The sequence below is a fragment of the Nannospalax galili genome, unplaced genomic scaffold (genome assembly GCF_000622305.1).
Source record: "Nannospalax galili isolate Female #2095 unplaced genomic scaffold, S.galili_v1.0 scaffold525, whole genome shotgun sequence".
Classification (NCBI taxonomy): domain Eukaryota; kingdom Metazoa; phylum Chordata; class Mammalia; order Rodentia; family Spalacidae; genus Nannospalax; species Nannospalax galili.
The window spans coordinates 379325-394128 of NW_008353937.1; the positions used below are offsets into that span (position 1 = coordinate 379325).

The window sequence follows — 14804 nt, forward strand, 5'->3', positions numbered from 1 at the left end:
CTCTCTCTCTCTCTCTCTCACACACACACACACACACACACACACACACACAACTCTTCCTGGCAACTGGGATGGGCAAGTGAGGGCACCTTCTTCTGGGAAGCACATGGACAAGGTACCTCCAAGCAGGCAGGCCAGCCAGTTCTGGGGAAGCCAGGCTCCCCTCCAGTGTTCCTGCTGCCCACAGCAAGTCCATGTGGGGAGTGTGTGGCCCATCTGGTCACATCAGCCCCAAGGACCCTGGGGCCTGGCACATGAGCTTAATCCCTCTGAGGGACCTCTCCTACCTTGGCTGCACCTGTGCCTGGCTAGAGCCCTTTCTCCTGAAGTTTCCCTCCCAGCCACCTCTCTTAGGTCAGCTACCTGGGCTGTCTACCATTTGACCTGGACTCTAGCTGGCCCCACATCTGGTCTCATACCATCAACCCACTCTCATCAGTCAGCAGAACTGCAAGGCCAGTGACCCAGGGTAGCCACTTCACACTGCTCCGCCCCAGAGGCTCCTACTTTTCAGAGGCAGGCGAGCGGCCCTCCTCAGAATGCCTGGCCCAAGCTTGCACACTGCCTGTTCTGGCCTCATGCAGTCTAGCCCTAGGGCGCACCAGTAGCTCCCACCATCTCCTTGACAACTCTGGTCACTCACAGCCTCCTAGCTTCCTAGGCCAAGGGCCACTAGGCCACTTTTCCTGGTCCCTTTGACTCTTCCCTTGGCCCTTCCCCTCCTTTCCTATCAACCTGAAGGCCCCATCCAAGGTTCAACACCATCTGAGGCACCAGACCATTTAGTCCAGCCAGCTCTAAGACACCCACATTTTATCCTGCAAGGCAGGACCAATGCTGTGTCCAGGGCTGTGAACAGGAGTGCCTCCTCTGCCTGTGTCCAGCTCCCCATCCCAAGCCTCTGGCCCCATGGGCATTTACACACAGACACCCACTGTGTACCCATCAGCCACATGCATCGTGCACTGATGAGGCACAACCACAGGGCTGTGTCAGCCCCCACCCCGTGTTGGGGTCCTCTCTCAGGGAGGTTGTGGAGCTGGATCATGAGAGACCAAGGAGGGAGTTTTTTGCTCCGTTCCAAGGTCACTTCCTCCAGGAGGCCCCCCTCCACCCCCAGACAAGCAGCTGATGTTCCTCACTTGGGGCTATCCCAGCCCTCCACCATGGCTATCCAGAGAAGGTGACCAGACGGAACACAGCCAGGTAGCCCCTCTGCAGTCAGAGATGGTCCACCATTGCCTCAGGCCCCTACACAGAACCATGGGGGAAAGGAAGTAGACCCTGTGGGCTGATACTTGGGAATATGAGGAGAGCTTCCTTAACTGGGCAGTTGAGTCCCTTCTTGAACTTGCTTTCAGGAGACTCGGCACTAGCCTAGGACTCCAGGAGCAGGTTCTTCCCTGACCTCTTTCTGCCCCCATCAAGGTCGCTGAACGCCCAATCTGCCCTTAGCCCAGCTCAGACTAACAATGAAGTGAAGGCAATGTAGAACACGGGTGTTTGAGGGAGGGCAGGCAGGACTGTAGGTGACAATGGAGCGGGGGCAGGGGCTGGGGAAGCTGGGTCTCAGACAGAGCTGGCCCAGCCTCCCTGTCCCATGAGGGGGAAGGGTAAAGACAGATGGGTGGAGGGGGTGCCATGGACAGCCCTGGCCCAGCATGGGCTCCACAAAAGCTTTCTGGGGCTCCCCCAGTCATGCCCACAGGCCTCCTGCAGCCTCTGGGGAGGAGGGGGGCCCAGGCTGGGCCATGTGGCAGCAAGCCTGGCATGGAGACAGATGGGGCAGACAGATGCTGGGAGTAAAGAAAGAAGCAAGAGGGCCAAATGGCCGCCGTGGCTCTCACCTGTCAGGCGCTCACCTGATCTACAGGCCAGATCCACGTCCTTCTCGAAGTCTGTCTGCAAGACAGAGACAGTGGTCGGAGGTGAGGCCAGGGATCGTGGCAGATGAGCCACATCCTGAGGGTGGTGGAAAGGGGCCACCAGAGCCACAGCCGTACCTCAAAGGTCACGTGTGCTGATGCTGTCACCAAGAACCCCAACCCACTTCTGCCCGTGGGCCACATGGTGGCCGTGCCCCTGTATGCTTATGTCTGTACAAGCATGGGTGTGTCTGTCAGCATTCACATGCATGTGTGAGGCATGTTTCTGTATGTTCACGGTACAAATGCATGTACTTTGTGAGGGCAGAGGAGCATGTCTGTGTATTCAAGGAGGGCTGCATGTGACCTTGTATGTGGGCCAGTGTTCATTTCTATGTGTTCCTGTGAAGGAGCATACACATGTCTACATGCATGTGTCTGTGTCTTCCTGCATGTGTGTACCAGCAACCATGCGTGTTTCCCCTCCAAGGCACCATGGAGCAGCCAACCTCTACCCCTCTGGCCATGCTCTCCCCAGCCATGCAGCCACAGAGCTTCCAGGCCTCTGCCATTCCACGGAGAACAGACAGCAGGGGACAGACACAGACCTGCACCAGCACCTGCCTCCCCTAAAGCTGAGACCTGGTCCCCACTGCAACTCTGAGGACAGCAGCTGTGGAGGTGAGAGTGGTAACCCAGGCCCACCTCGGGAGCTTGGGCCCAGCACACCTGTCCAGAGGCCACAGGGCTCCAGGGGGACAGTCTGGCCTTTAATCTCAAACTGGAGGCACTTCCCTGAAACGTAGTTGCCAGGGTGCTGGGAAGGTGACAGTCTTTCCCTGAGGTCAGAGACCAGGCCAGGAAAAGATCAGGAGGAGGGAAGCTGTGTCCCCAAATGACAAAGTACCTGTTCAGCTGACACTTGTTCTCTCTAGATGGAGGCACCGAGGCCCAGAGGGCTGGCCCTGTATAGATACTACCCAGAGGGCTGGCCCTGTGTAGACACTACCCAGAGATGCCCCCCCAAATGTCTTATTCCCTGGGGGGTGTTGGACACATGGGTGATGCTAGAGGGGCAGGAATCTGGCCACCACAGAGCCCCAGGCTCTGCTTAGGGGCTGCTGCGCCTGGGTCCCATACCTGAGGCAGGGCCTGGGTTCATCCTGCCTGTTGGTCCCCAGGTGTATGGGTCACAGTCAAGATGAGACCAGTGAGGGGAGCAGGCAGATCTGCTAACTGGAAATCCTGGTCCCTAGCTGAGCTCCAGCCTGAGGGTTGCTGGAGTCCAGATCCTGGCATTTGGGGGTCCTGGCCTGGTTGGCCTATGCGTGGACCTGGGTGAGCCAGTTTTGAGGAAGGCAAGATGGCTGCACGTCAGGCCCCATTCTAACTCAGCCCTTTCCAGATCAAAACCCTGGACAAGAAATTCGACCTTGGCTCCTGTTTCACCAACTATAAACTGAGCCGAGTTCCTCTAACAGGGTTACCAAGGCCCAACAGAACTCTGGGCACAGGGAGGCCCCTGGCGGGGCAGCCTGCAACCCCAGACTCTCAGTCCTACCATGAGCTGGGCATGGCCATTCTGGAAGGAGCCCCCTGAGTCCCCGTTGCCCTCCTCTTGGCGGTCCACAACACGGCACTTCACAGCATCCTGGACCTGGGGAAGGAGCGGGAGTGTGTCAGCAGGCAGCTATGGCCTCCCAGGGTACCTTGGGAAGGAGTAGCTTGCAGCATGGGGACGCCCCCTCTTGCTGAGTGAAGGGACTGTGACTTGCCGGCATAAAATGAAGGCACTTGGCAATTCTGACTCTGGAAAGCTGCTGCAGGCCCCACTGGCCCATCAGCCTGAAACAAGTACCTGGCCTCAGGTACGCCCCCCCCAAAGTCCTGACTGCGGGTGATAAGCCTGCTCCTAAGGCAGGCTGTGTGGACAAAGCAACACAAGGCTGGGATGGAGCTTGGCAAGAAGGAGTCACCAGGAAGTGGTGGTCACCCAGGGTGGTCAGTGTGAGGAAGGATAGAGCCAATGCTCCCCTGTAGCCCCAGCACTAGAGGCATCGGTGAGGCACTGAGGGCCTCCAGCAGGAACCACGCCGGCTTTGAAGCCAGCCTTGTGTGCGTCCCACTCCACACAGAGCTGCGGGCCCATCAGCTGCTGGCCACTTCTCAGTTTCCTGACCACGAGGCTTCATGCCGATGCCACTCGCAGGGCCAGATGGCGGGCATTCTGTCCCTCTCTGTTGACGTCTGTCCTGCTGCCTCCCTGACGGGCCTACTTTCAGTCGTATGACCCTGTGGGCCTTCCTGTCCAACCATTTGTGAAGTCTCTTTCCTCTCTCTCTTCTGTTGATGGGAGACGCCTCCCTCTCCCCTGGTGGGCTTTGAAACTGCTGCTCTGGAGTTGGAACTGCTCAAGCTCCGTCTGCAGGACACTCCTGCTCCTTTTTCACAGCACCAGGCCACTGAGGCAGGGGCAAAGGACAAGAGTGTGACATGAGAGCAGCCTAGCAGCCTCAAGTTCCTACGGGGCCAGATTTCACCTGTCTGTCAGTGGGAAACCATGGCACCTGGCGGTGGGGCCGCCCTGAGAAGTGCAGATGTAGAACCAGGCGGCCAGGGAAGGTGAACCTAGAAGTTCCCTCTCGTGAGCTGTCATGATACCTGGTGACCTCTCACAGTGGCGCCCACAGCAGAGTGACATGTGGCCAGCATGGAGAGGTAGAAAGAAGGGGCAGCTTTGTAACAGTGCTCCGGAACCTTCATGCCTCTTTCCCGGGGGTCCTCCTCTGGAGTCTCTCTAGAGGAACAGTGGCAACCGGCCTCCCCTCTGCCACACCGATCCAGTCCCTTCTGTCAGCTGAGGTCCCCACTGTGGTTCCTGCAGCCACAGTCTCTTTTGTTCCTTCACATCCATGTGCTTTTGAAAAGTCCCTAAGTGGTGTTCTAGGAGGTTCTGAGAAGTGGAGGTGGTGGGCTCTTTCTGGCCCCTCAACGGCATACTGGCTCCATTAAGAGTAGGAATTGGTTCACTGAGGTAAATGCATATCTGTCCACAGCTCAACTTCTCTGAGATCCAGACTGCCACCCACCCTCATTGCTGCCCCCACATGGGGGCCACTAGGACACACTTTGATAGGAAGCTGGTGTCCTGATCTTCTGAAAAGGCCCAGAAAATGCCTGCAGCATCTGCCAATGGCTCTCCCATTCGGCCTTGTCAGCCACAGCCCTCCTATACCTGGTGGACTCTCCTGGGAAAGAGGCTACCCTGTCCAGGAAGGGGTTAACCGCGGCAGCCCTGACTGCATGCTAGACACAAGTCCAGGCTTGAGACCTGGGCAGATCCCGGGCCTAGGGCACCCACCTCTCTGCGCAGGATGCAATGCACCATCACGATGACGAAGCCCTCCAGCGAGTCAAAGACAGCGAAGAGGATCTGGAAGAGGGCGGAGCGGCGGTCGGTGACGGCGAGCACGGCAGACATCCAGGTCAGCGCCAGCAGCGGCAGCACCACACAGGAGCTCCACAGGGAGGCCCTGGGGACGGAGGGCGTCAGGGCAGCCCTACGGGTGCTCCAGCTCTCCTGAGGACACCCCTTTCCCCATCCCAGCCACCCCCCAGGCCCAAGGGCTTGGAGGGGACCCAACAAGTAGAGAAATTCTTTGGGAAAAATCTAGGGCCCTGTACAGGAAGGGACAGGAGAGGGATGACAGATTGGAGAAATATAGGGGCCCAGGAGAAACATGGGGTGACACGGCCTAGTCTATCTTCCAGGCCCTGAGCCAGGAACCCAGGGATTTAGACCCCCAGCTGCAGTACAAGATGGTTGTGGGGACTTGGGTGGGGAGGCACTGAGAGAGAGGGAGAGACAGAGAAACTGTGAGGGAGACACAGGACAGACAGTGGACAGTCAGACAAGGCCAGAGGGTCAAAGGAGAGACCAAGACAGACAGAACATAGACAAAGGGCATTCCTCCTCTTCTGGGGTTACATGTCACCCTCCAGAGCCCCAGCACCCTGCCTGCCTGCGAACCCAGTCTGGGCCACCCCTGTTCATCAGCTCCCAGCCTCTCCTTGGAGCACAAGGCTGATACAGGAAGCCCAACAGCCTGGGCCAACTGTCACCACCTAGCTAGCATGCCTGCCCTAAGCTTCTTCCCAAGCTCAAGTGGGGCACAGTGCTGTCTTGGGGCTGGGCACATGCAAGGGCTTGAGAGCTATGCCCGGTCCCAACCTTGGTACTGCTGTGGCTCCCAAGAGCCACTGTGGCCTGTCTGGACCTCTTGTCCTGTCATCACTGGGGGTCCAAGGTGGCATCAGGATCACCTGGCCCTCCTCTCTCAGGGGTCACCCTGCTGTCCCAAAGGAGCAAAGAGAAGGGGACTGAACAGGGCCAGCAGGGCTGTTGAGAGAGGCTGGGGGTTCTATGGCCCAGTTAGGCAGTCCATACAACAGGGACCTGGCAGGAATCCTATGTGGATCGGGCCTTCTGAGGATACCACCATCTTGGCTCCAAACTTCAGAGGTCACATAGGCAGCCGTAGCAGCCCTTCATCACGGCCCCCTCCGGACATGGCTCTGTACCTTCTCAAGACACACTGACCCCAGGAAGCTTCTTGTCCCCAGACACAGCCATCACCACTTGACAACACAGCAGCCATCTATGGCTGGAGCACTCAGGACTGGGTCCCTCAGCCCTGCCCAGCCAACAGGAACTAGATCTCCATCAGCCTACTTGCCACAGTTCAAGCCCGAGCCAGGAGTCTCCCTGATGCCCCACCCCTCCTGATGCCTCACCCCTTCCTTCCTTGGAGTGTGGGTTCCAAAACTGTACCTGATGTGACCTCCCTGGCACAGTGCCAGACCCTCCATCTCCCTCCCCTGTGGCTGCAGAGGCCAGCCGGAATACCCCTTGGCTGTCTTTCTCTCTCCCTGCAGCTAGTACAGAGCCATGGCTGGCTGGCCCTCCAGCCAAGGACGCCCTGTCACTGACAGGACCTTTCTCAGAAGCTCCAGGCCTGATTCCCCACCACAGTACTGGGCCCAGTTGGGACCCTGATACCCCACGTCACCTGTGTCTTATGACAAGAGCAAAGCCTCCCGCCAGCAGAGACCCCTTGTCCTCGCTCTCACGTTCAGATCTGCTGTGTCTGTCCCTGTCTCCTACAGCTTCCTAATCACTTCTACATGGGCCCCGAGGGATAGGACCCACAAGCTCCCAGCTCCCTAGAGACCCAACCTCCTCTGGCTCCATGTCTGCACTGAGGTAGCTCTCAAGGCACCAAGAGTGTCAGCTCAGGGAGTGAGTACAGGGGACCTGGGAGAGTTAATGTTTAGAGTCTCTGCCATTGTGACCTGAAGGAGGCAGGGGCCTGGACAGGATGACCTCCTGGGCTGGGCCGAGCCCCACCCACTCAAAATGCAGTCCCACACTGCTCACAGCTCTGGGGCCACCAGCAAAGTCAGTGGATCAACACTACCCTGGGCCTGGCACCATATCCCCATGATCATACCTACCTCCTACCTTCTCACATTCCTTTCTGCACACCTACACATGCCACACACACACACACACACACACACACACACACACATGCCCACAGGGGAGTAACTCCCCACATGCACATCTCATTTACACACATTTGCACACATCCAGTTACACTCTTACAGTTGTATGCTTACAGATCCATCTCCACATACACCATTCACACCTACCCACCATCCACATGCTTGCACGTTCACACATACACACTTCCCTCTCATGCCCACACATACCGCTCTTCATCACATACCGCTCTTCATATGAGCACCTCCTACGCACACCTACATGTTGCACACATACCCATTCTTATACATAGGCACCCTCATGCACACTGACACCCCACATGTACCCAGTCACTCTTATATGCCTACACCCTCCACACACACCATTCATATACCAAGTCACTCTCACATGTGAACAATGCACGCAGGTTCACAACCCCCAAATACTCACACATATGCACTCACATGGGCCGAGCCCCCACCCACTTGCTCTGTGGAGATGGGGCTACAGCCTGGGCTCTGGGCCAGCATTATTGAGGGGCCTTGGGGAGCAGCCCGGGGTTGGGCAGCCCCATCCCAGTTCTTCCTGAATTCAGTCCCATCCTGACCACCCTAGCCGACCCACTCCCCGCTTCCCTCCTGTTTCACGTCCTGCATAGTGAACAGGCCCTGGAGCTGGGAGAGAGGAGCCTGTGGGCAGAGGCGGGGTAGAGGTGAGGCTGCCTTGGAAATCCAGAGGGGACGGCAGAAAGAAATGGAAGAGAAACATAAAACAAATAATGCAACTTGAGAGAGAGCAGAGCCCACGCGGGGCTTCGCCAGGGTGGCAGCAAGGCACTAACATGGCGTTACTGGTGGCGTCGGAGGTGGCGTCGGTCGCAGAGAGGACTCCGCACTCGGCACATGTGAGGGCACGCCCGAGGGGGGGCGCGGGCAGCTGACTGCAAGTGAAATCAAAGGCTGAAACAAAAGCAAACAGGTTCCCTCGAAACCCGAGACAACGGAGAAGAGACAGCCTGAGGCTCTGGCCACCTACAGGACCCAGGCCCAGGCCAGGGAGCGAGGTGGGTGGGGCTGCAGCAGCCCTGATCTGCTGACTGGGAGCATGCATCTGTCTCCCATGTACAGAGAGCAGCGAGCTCTGAGGGAGGCCTTACTGTTCTCCTTCCCACATAGGCACATGGGAAGGGAGGTTCACCTGCAGGCCCCCTGAGGACAGGAATGGACAGCCTGAGCCCTCCCCCACTGTGAGCTGACCTGGACAACGGCTTCTGCCCACCCGTGCCTGTGTGGGGGTATGCATGCACACACAGGCCGGAAGACGGTGCTTCCCCATCTGGGCATTGGCCCAGGACATCCATATTTGGGTTCTGATCCCAGCTTCACCAGTTTCTCACCAACCCTAAACCTCAGTTTACTCAGGTGTAGGATGGGGATGTAGAAAAAAAAGCTGCTCCCATGGCTGCACTAAACACAGACCGAACAGGCCAGTGCAGGGAGAGTCCAGGGAGACCTCCACACCTACAACTATGCTCAGCCCATGTGTAGAGTTGGGGCTCAGACTCTGATGTGTAGCCCCCAGGCCTCTGATGTGGGCCTGCTACACTGGAGTGGCCAGGAGCTGAGGCCCAGGCTGTCCACCACAGAGGCACTCCAGCCTAGCTACCCTTGGCTCCCCAGCCCACTCAGGGCTTTTCATTTATTTATTTATTTATTTATTATTTATTTTTTCCACTCAGGGCTTTAACCAGGGCCAAAGCCCACCAAACACCCAGAGAGGTCACTGGGCAGAGCAGGAGGAGCCAGGAAGAGAGACAGTGAGAGACAGAGAGAAACACCGAGCAAGACAGGCACAGAGGGGAGGGGTGGGGGCGGGACCCCCCCCACAAAGACACCAGCACACCAGCTGCAGGACGCAGAAGGCAGGGCAGGGAAGGGAGCTCAGGGGCAGGGCTGGGTTCCCACCCTCAGCTTCCTGTGACCCTGCTCACCCCAAAGCTGAGGCAACCGTTGACCCCAGACCCTCCTCACTCCCAGGACCACCCCTAGAATAGGTACCCTGAGCTCTGTGAGAGGAGCATTACCCCACCTGTCCCCAACTCTCCTCCAGTGATGAAGGCCCCAGACAGGCAAGGCCCTGGCTCAGGGTCAACAGCAATTTTGTGGGGTTCAAGGACTAGGGAAGAAAAGCCCTGGGGTAGGTATCCCTCCTACCGGCCTGAGCCCAGTGAGGGGAGACTCCCTTGGAGCAATGAGCTTTACTATTCTTAGAAGTGCTACAGGGCCTCACCTTGTCACAGATCAGATGGAGAAACTGGGGCACAAAGCAAGGCAGAGACCAACTGGCCAGAATAGGCATTTGCATTCTGTGCCTCAGTTTCCCCACCTGCTCCAGTCCTGCAGTGTCGGACTGGGTTTGGGACTTAAAAGGTGGGTGGACTCTGGGTCTTTCCTGCCAAGGAGGGCGAGGTGCCAGGGCCACAGGGCCTACCCTGCCCGTTCCTTCAGCTTCTTGTCCGTGATGCCGTCCTTGGACACGAGCTTGTTGAACACCAGGATCCCGATCACCATGTTCACCTGCCGGGCAGAGGCGGGAATGGGCCAGTGCCCATGTATGCCCTAGTCAGTGGTGGCCATGCCCAGAGTGCCCATGGTCCTTCAAGGGTTACTTGAATTCCCCCATAATGTAGGCCCCAGTGGTGGCCAGGTGGGATCCATTCAGAGCCTGTTCTCCATGTGCCGCACATCACCAGCACTCCTCCCCTGCACCTGGTTATGGGTGAGCCCCCAGCCCAGAGCCAAGGGTACCTTCACCAGCTGATCTTGGCCATTCCTTCTTCCTGATCTCTCCAATCATACCAACCCTCAATCCAATAGCAAGTTCCACTAGGTACCCAACACTCTGGGGGCTGTGTAGATGCTGGCAAATCAACCACCCAGAGAAGAGCCATCCCCAAACCCTACTGTCAGAGCCTCCATGCCCTGGGGACCCTGGAGCCTCACCTCTCCCTGGCTATCTTTGCCCAGGGTATGGGAGAAGGCCCTGCTCAAATCGCACGCCTCATCCCCACTGCAAGAGTCTATGGGGGTCCCTGGGACTCCCCTTGTGTAGAAAGGCTTCAAGGACCCCACAACCCTGTCTGGCTCTCCGGGCCAAAGTCAAGATGGGGCCCTTGTGCCAAGGCTGACAGTTCCCAGAGTTCTGCACAGTCAGAATTCCTTGTAAGGGTCCTTCTTCCTGGTACAGTCCTGGCCTCCTGGTTTGTTAAACATGCAGCTGGCCTGCCTGGGACAGGTGTCCTTTGGGGCCAGACTCAATGGCTCCTCTTGGCAAGTAGGCCTCGACCTGGCTACCCTCCTGCAGTAGGCTTTACTTGGCTGTTAGAGGATGGGTAGCCAGGGCACAGGATCCCACAGTACATTGGGACCAGTGGGGATGGGGGCGCTTGCCTTACCAGCTCTTCACTCAGTCCTTGGGAGCTTCCCTTAAATGGCACCTGGTCCTACTGACCCTTCAGCTCCCACAGAGGCACTGACCAGTGATGTCCATCTGGCCTTCTGTTTGGGTATCTTTGAGGAATATGGACCAGGGATTCTGGCAGCCACTCACTGTCTCTACCCACTCACCCCAGGCTTGCCACTCACACCCCAAGTGCCACCTTGAACCAAAGCCAGCCCTTCCACCAAGAGGGTGGGAAAGGGAGATGAGGGAGACCGAGCTTATAACACCCCCCATACACACATATACGCAGTGGGCTGAATCTTGATATTCCCCCATCCCGCCAGTCCTAGAGGCAGTAGTAAAAGCCAGGCTCAGCTGAGGCTAGCAGAGGCCAGTGGCCTTGGGCCAGACCCCAGCTGTGGCTTTGAGCAGGTCAACTGGAGGACCAGAAAAGGAAGGTTTGACACCAGAAAACAAGCAGCCTCTAGCCTTGGAGGCCTGGACTGACGACTGCAGCGTATACACAGGATGTCACACCTGACGTCCCAGCCTGCTCGCTCCTTGCAGCTTTATGGTCTCTTTATCTGTCCCCACTTGCCGGCCACTCACCCAGCCCGCAAAGGCCTGGCAGGTACATATCAGTGTCCCAAACCAGGCAAGCTGTGCTCATGGACGTAAGAGGGTAACACCCCACCATGCTGAAGGGTTGGAGTTGGGTAAGGGAGCTGCCACCATGGGTGACCAGGCACCCCCACAGGCCAAGCTCGGGGACAGGTGAGGACCCAGGAAGTAGGGGAGGGGAGGGGCTGGGTCAGTACCAGCACGACGGCAGCAGCTGGTCCCACGAAGGCATACAGTAGTCCCCCCTCCAGGGAGAGCCAGCAGCTGGGAAAAAGATAAGACATCAGTGCCGGGCTCCTGTGCTCAGAGGAAAGCGGGCAACCGGCATGTCAGGAAGAAGCACATGAGCTGGGCAGCCGTGGAAGAAACAGGGCACCCTGAACATATTCTTTGGTTTAGAGCCTTAGGAGATCCCGGGCAGCTATAGTTATCTCCACTTACAGATGGGAGGTGGGCCCAGTGCAGGGGACAGGACATGCCTCCACAGAAACCCTGGGGCTCCCCTCCATGTGTGGGGCCCTTTCCGGCTCTTGTCTTGGGATCAGTGGCAGACTCTCCTTGACATCAGGCCAGAGGCCTCTATCCCTGTCCTCTGCCTGGCCCTCCACATCCCACACCATCATCGGCCTCTGGATCCCACCCACAGCAACCATAGGAGGCTAGACCCTGTGGGGGTGCTCAGTGGCTGCAGGCCTGTCTGTTCTAGCCTGGGCAGTCCAGCCAATACTGCTGAACATACTGTCTTCATTCTTCAGTACATCACATCATGTCCCCAGCATGACCCAGATTCAGAGGCTCCAGGGCCTTACCACATATCCCCTTACAGCTCCACAGTGAGTCAGGCCAGCTCTGACTCCCACACTCAGGTGGGTTCAACCACCCCCACCTGGTGCCCCACTCATGCTAGCCAGCCGGCCCCTCGGGTTACTGTGCCTCTTCCCAGCCCCATCCTGAGCCTGAGGTCCTATCTCTACCTGTAGAGTCCATACTACCAAGTGTCGGTACCAAGTGTCAAGCTCAGCATTCAAAGCCCCTGAGAGCTGGCCTCTCAGATGACCCTTGAGGCTTCAGGGGCTTCATCTGTGAAATGGTTCTCCCTGCCATGCCCATGGGGAGTACACACTCTCTGTCCTCTGGGCTCTTCTCACCAACACTTACACACATCGGGACACTGACTCCAGAGGTTCGTGGCCATCAAGGTCACCCAAGGAAGAGGTAGGAGGCTCTGGTGGCCCCAGGCATTTCTTTCACTCCCCCACCCACAAGCTAGACAGGACCTGGCTGTGCAGGAGTGAGGGAGCTGCCTAGGGACCCACCCTCCTAAGGCCTGGCCAAGACAGCAGCCAAGTGGGGCACCTCCTGGATCTGCGGAAAGCTATTCCATCCCCGTCTGCCCGACTCACTAGTTCATGGTGCTGTAGCCCTTGGCCTTGGTGAATCCCACGGAAATGGCCACCACCAGTGCAGGGAGCCCTGGAAGAGGACCATAAAAAAGGGGGTTGATCCTACCAGCCCCTGCCCTGGGTCAAGGGACAGGCTACATGCAGATGGCTAGACTGCAGAGGAGAGGTGGGCAGGAGGGCCAGGAGAAGCAGACTGCAGACTGTGGTCCGTTGCTACTATCTCACAAAAAGAGGGCATCATGTACACATGTCCCAAGTACTGTGCAGGATATACATACACTAAGTTACTCATTATCTGAATGCTAATGGAACTGGATGAGCCATGTTCTTTGATGGGACAGAGGCCTAAAGGGAGGAGTCAGGGTGGCAAGTGGAGACTCCAGGGATGGCAGGAACAAGCAAAAGGCCAGAACAAGGATACTGAGAGCAGAGGAAAGCTCGCCGCCTGTCCTCATCCAGGGTGTCCTCAGCCTCTGTCCCCTGCCATCTGCCCCCACCTCTGGCCACTAACCCCAGCCCGCCTTCAATCCCAGCATCTGATCTATACCCCAACTACCCTGCTGCCCTAGCCAGGGTCCACCCTTGTCCCCACTGCCCTGCTCACCCCAGCCCAGGCAGAGGAAGCGCTTGCGGACGAGCCGGCTCCGGAGGCGGCCAGTCACGGCCATGTAGGACTGCCAGGCCTCGGTGAGCACCCAGCAGAAGGAGGACAGAAAGAAGAAGTGCAGGAAGGCGGCCACCAGCGTGCACACAACCTGCGCAGGTGGTAGCCATGGGGACTGGGCAGGTGCTCAGTGGCTCCTACCCATCCCCTAGGAGCACCTGGTGGCAGCTGGGAGAAATTTAGCACCTAGTGTCTTTGTGACCCCTCAAGACCCCAGGTAGGAAGCAACCTGGTCCCTACCCTGAGAAGGGCCCTTGGAGCCTAAGGACTGGTGTGGGTGCTCATGTGACCCACAGACTGCCAGGGATGGACAACCTGCTTCCCCAGCTCCCAGCAAACTGGGACCAGGAGCCAAGAGAAGCCTAGAGGGGGCAGGTCACACCCCAAGAACCACAGCAAGTCAAATCACAGACCAGCTCACGGTGGCTGTGTCTGTCACCACATACAGCAATGTCTATGGTGGCCTCCTCTGTCCCCAACACATGAAGGTGGTCCCTGAGGAAGCATGCTCCCCCTCCCAAAGCCTGGCCTTCGGCTCACATTTGGTAGGACGGCGTGGAGCTCACAGGGTAGGAGCAAGGAAGGAGTACCCAGAAAGGCAAGCTGAGGACCCCACCCTGAGCTGCCCAGTGCAAGGCTGGCCAGGTTGGGAGGCCTTGCTGGAGGCCATCTTTACTCACCCTATCTGAAAACACAGGGCAGGGCAGGGCAGGGCAGGGGAGGGCAGGGCAGAGGACGGCAGGGCTGGGCAGGGCTGGGCTGGGCAGGACAGGAGGCTGCCTACCTTGTTGCGGGTCTGGGTCTGCCCGATGAGGATGAGAGCATTAGAGGAGATGATGGACAGGCAGAAGTTGATGAGGATGACAGACCGCTCTGAGCGAATATACCTGTGGGAGGGGTCAGAGCCTGAGGTCAGTACCTAACAGGGTCTCATTTTCACAGGGACCATGGTCATGGAGCCTGTCCAGAACCAGAGCTCTACCTTCTCCATGTAGTCACTGCCACCAACTCTATCACTGCCACCATCACCAACCCCATGACTGCCACCATCACCACCACCATCACCATCCCGATGACTGCCACTAACACTGCCACCATCACCATCCCCATGACTGCCACCAATGCCGCCACCATCACCATCCCCATGACTGCCACCATCACCATCCCCATGACTGCCACCATCACTGCCACCATCACCATCCCCATAACTGCCACCATCACTGCTACCATCACCACCACCTTCATCACCACCCCCATGACTGCCACCA

The 14804-nt window shown here is 57.9% G+C and overlaps 1 protein-coding gene across 5 annotated transcripts in view; it reads right to left on the reverse strand.

The window, feature by feature from the left end:
• Adgrb1 (adhesion G protein-coupled receptor B1) overlaps positions 1–14804 on the reverse strand; it is a 71038-nt gene that overhangs the window by 3245 nt on the left and 52989 nt on the right. For 3 of the 5 annotated variants that reach the window (XM_008851043.2, XM_008851044.2, XM_008851042.2), the window contains exons 20-28: positions 14321–14423; positions 13477–13627; positions 12873–12942; positions 11667–11733; positions 9898–9983; positions 8249–8347; positions 5227–5398; positions 3427–3522; positions 1848–1902 (exon numbers count right to left, since the gene is read on the reverse strand). In XM_008851043.2, the coding sequence (XP_008849265.1) occupies positions 1848–1902; positions 3427–3522; positions 5227–5398; positions 8249–8347; positions 9898–9983; positions 11667–11733; positions 12873–12942; positions 13477–13627; positions 14321–14423 (899 nt within the window). The remainder of the gene's footprint in view (positions 1–1847; positions 1903–3426; positions 3523–5226; positions 5399–8248; positions 8348–9897; positions 9984–11666; positions 11734–12872; positions 12943–13476; positions 13628–14320; positions 14424–14804) is intronic. The other 2 variants (XM_008851046.2, XM_008851045.2) reach the window with 2 other exon arrangements.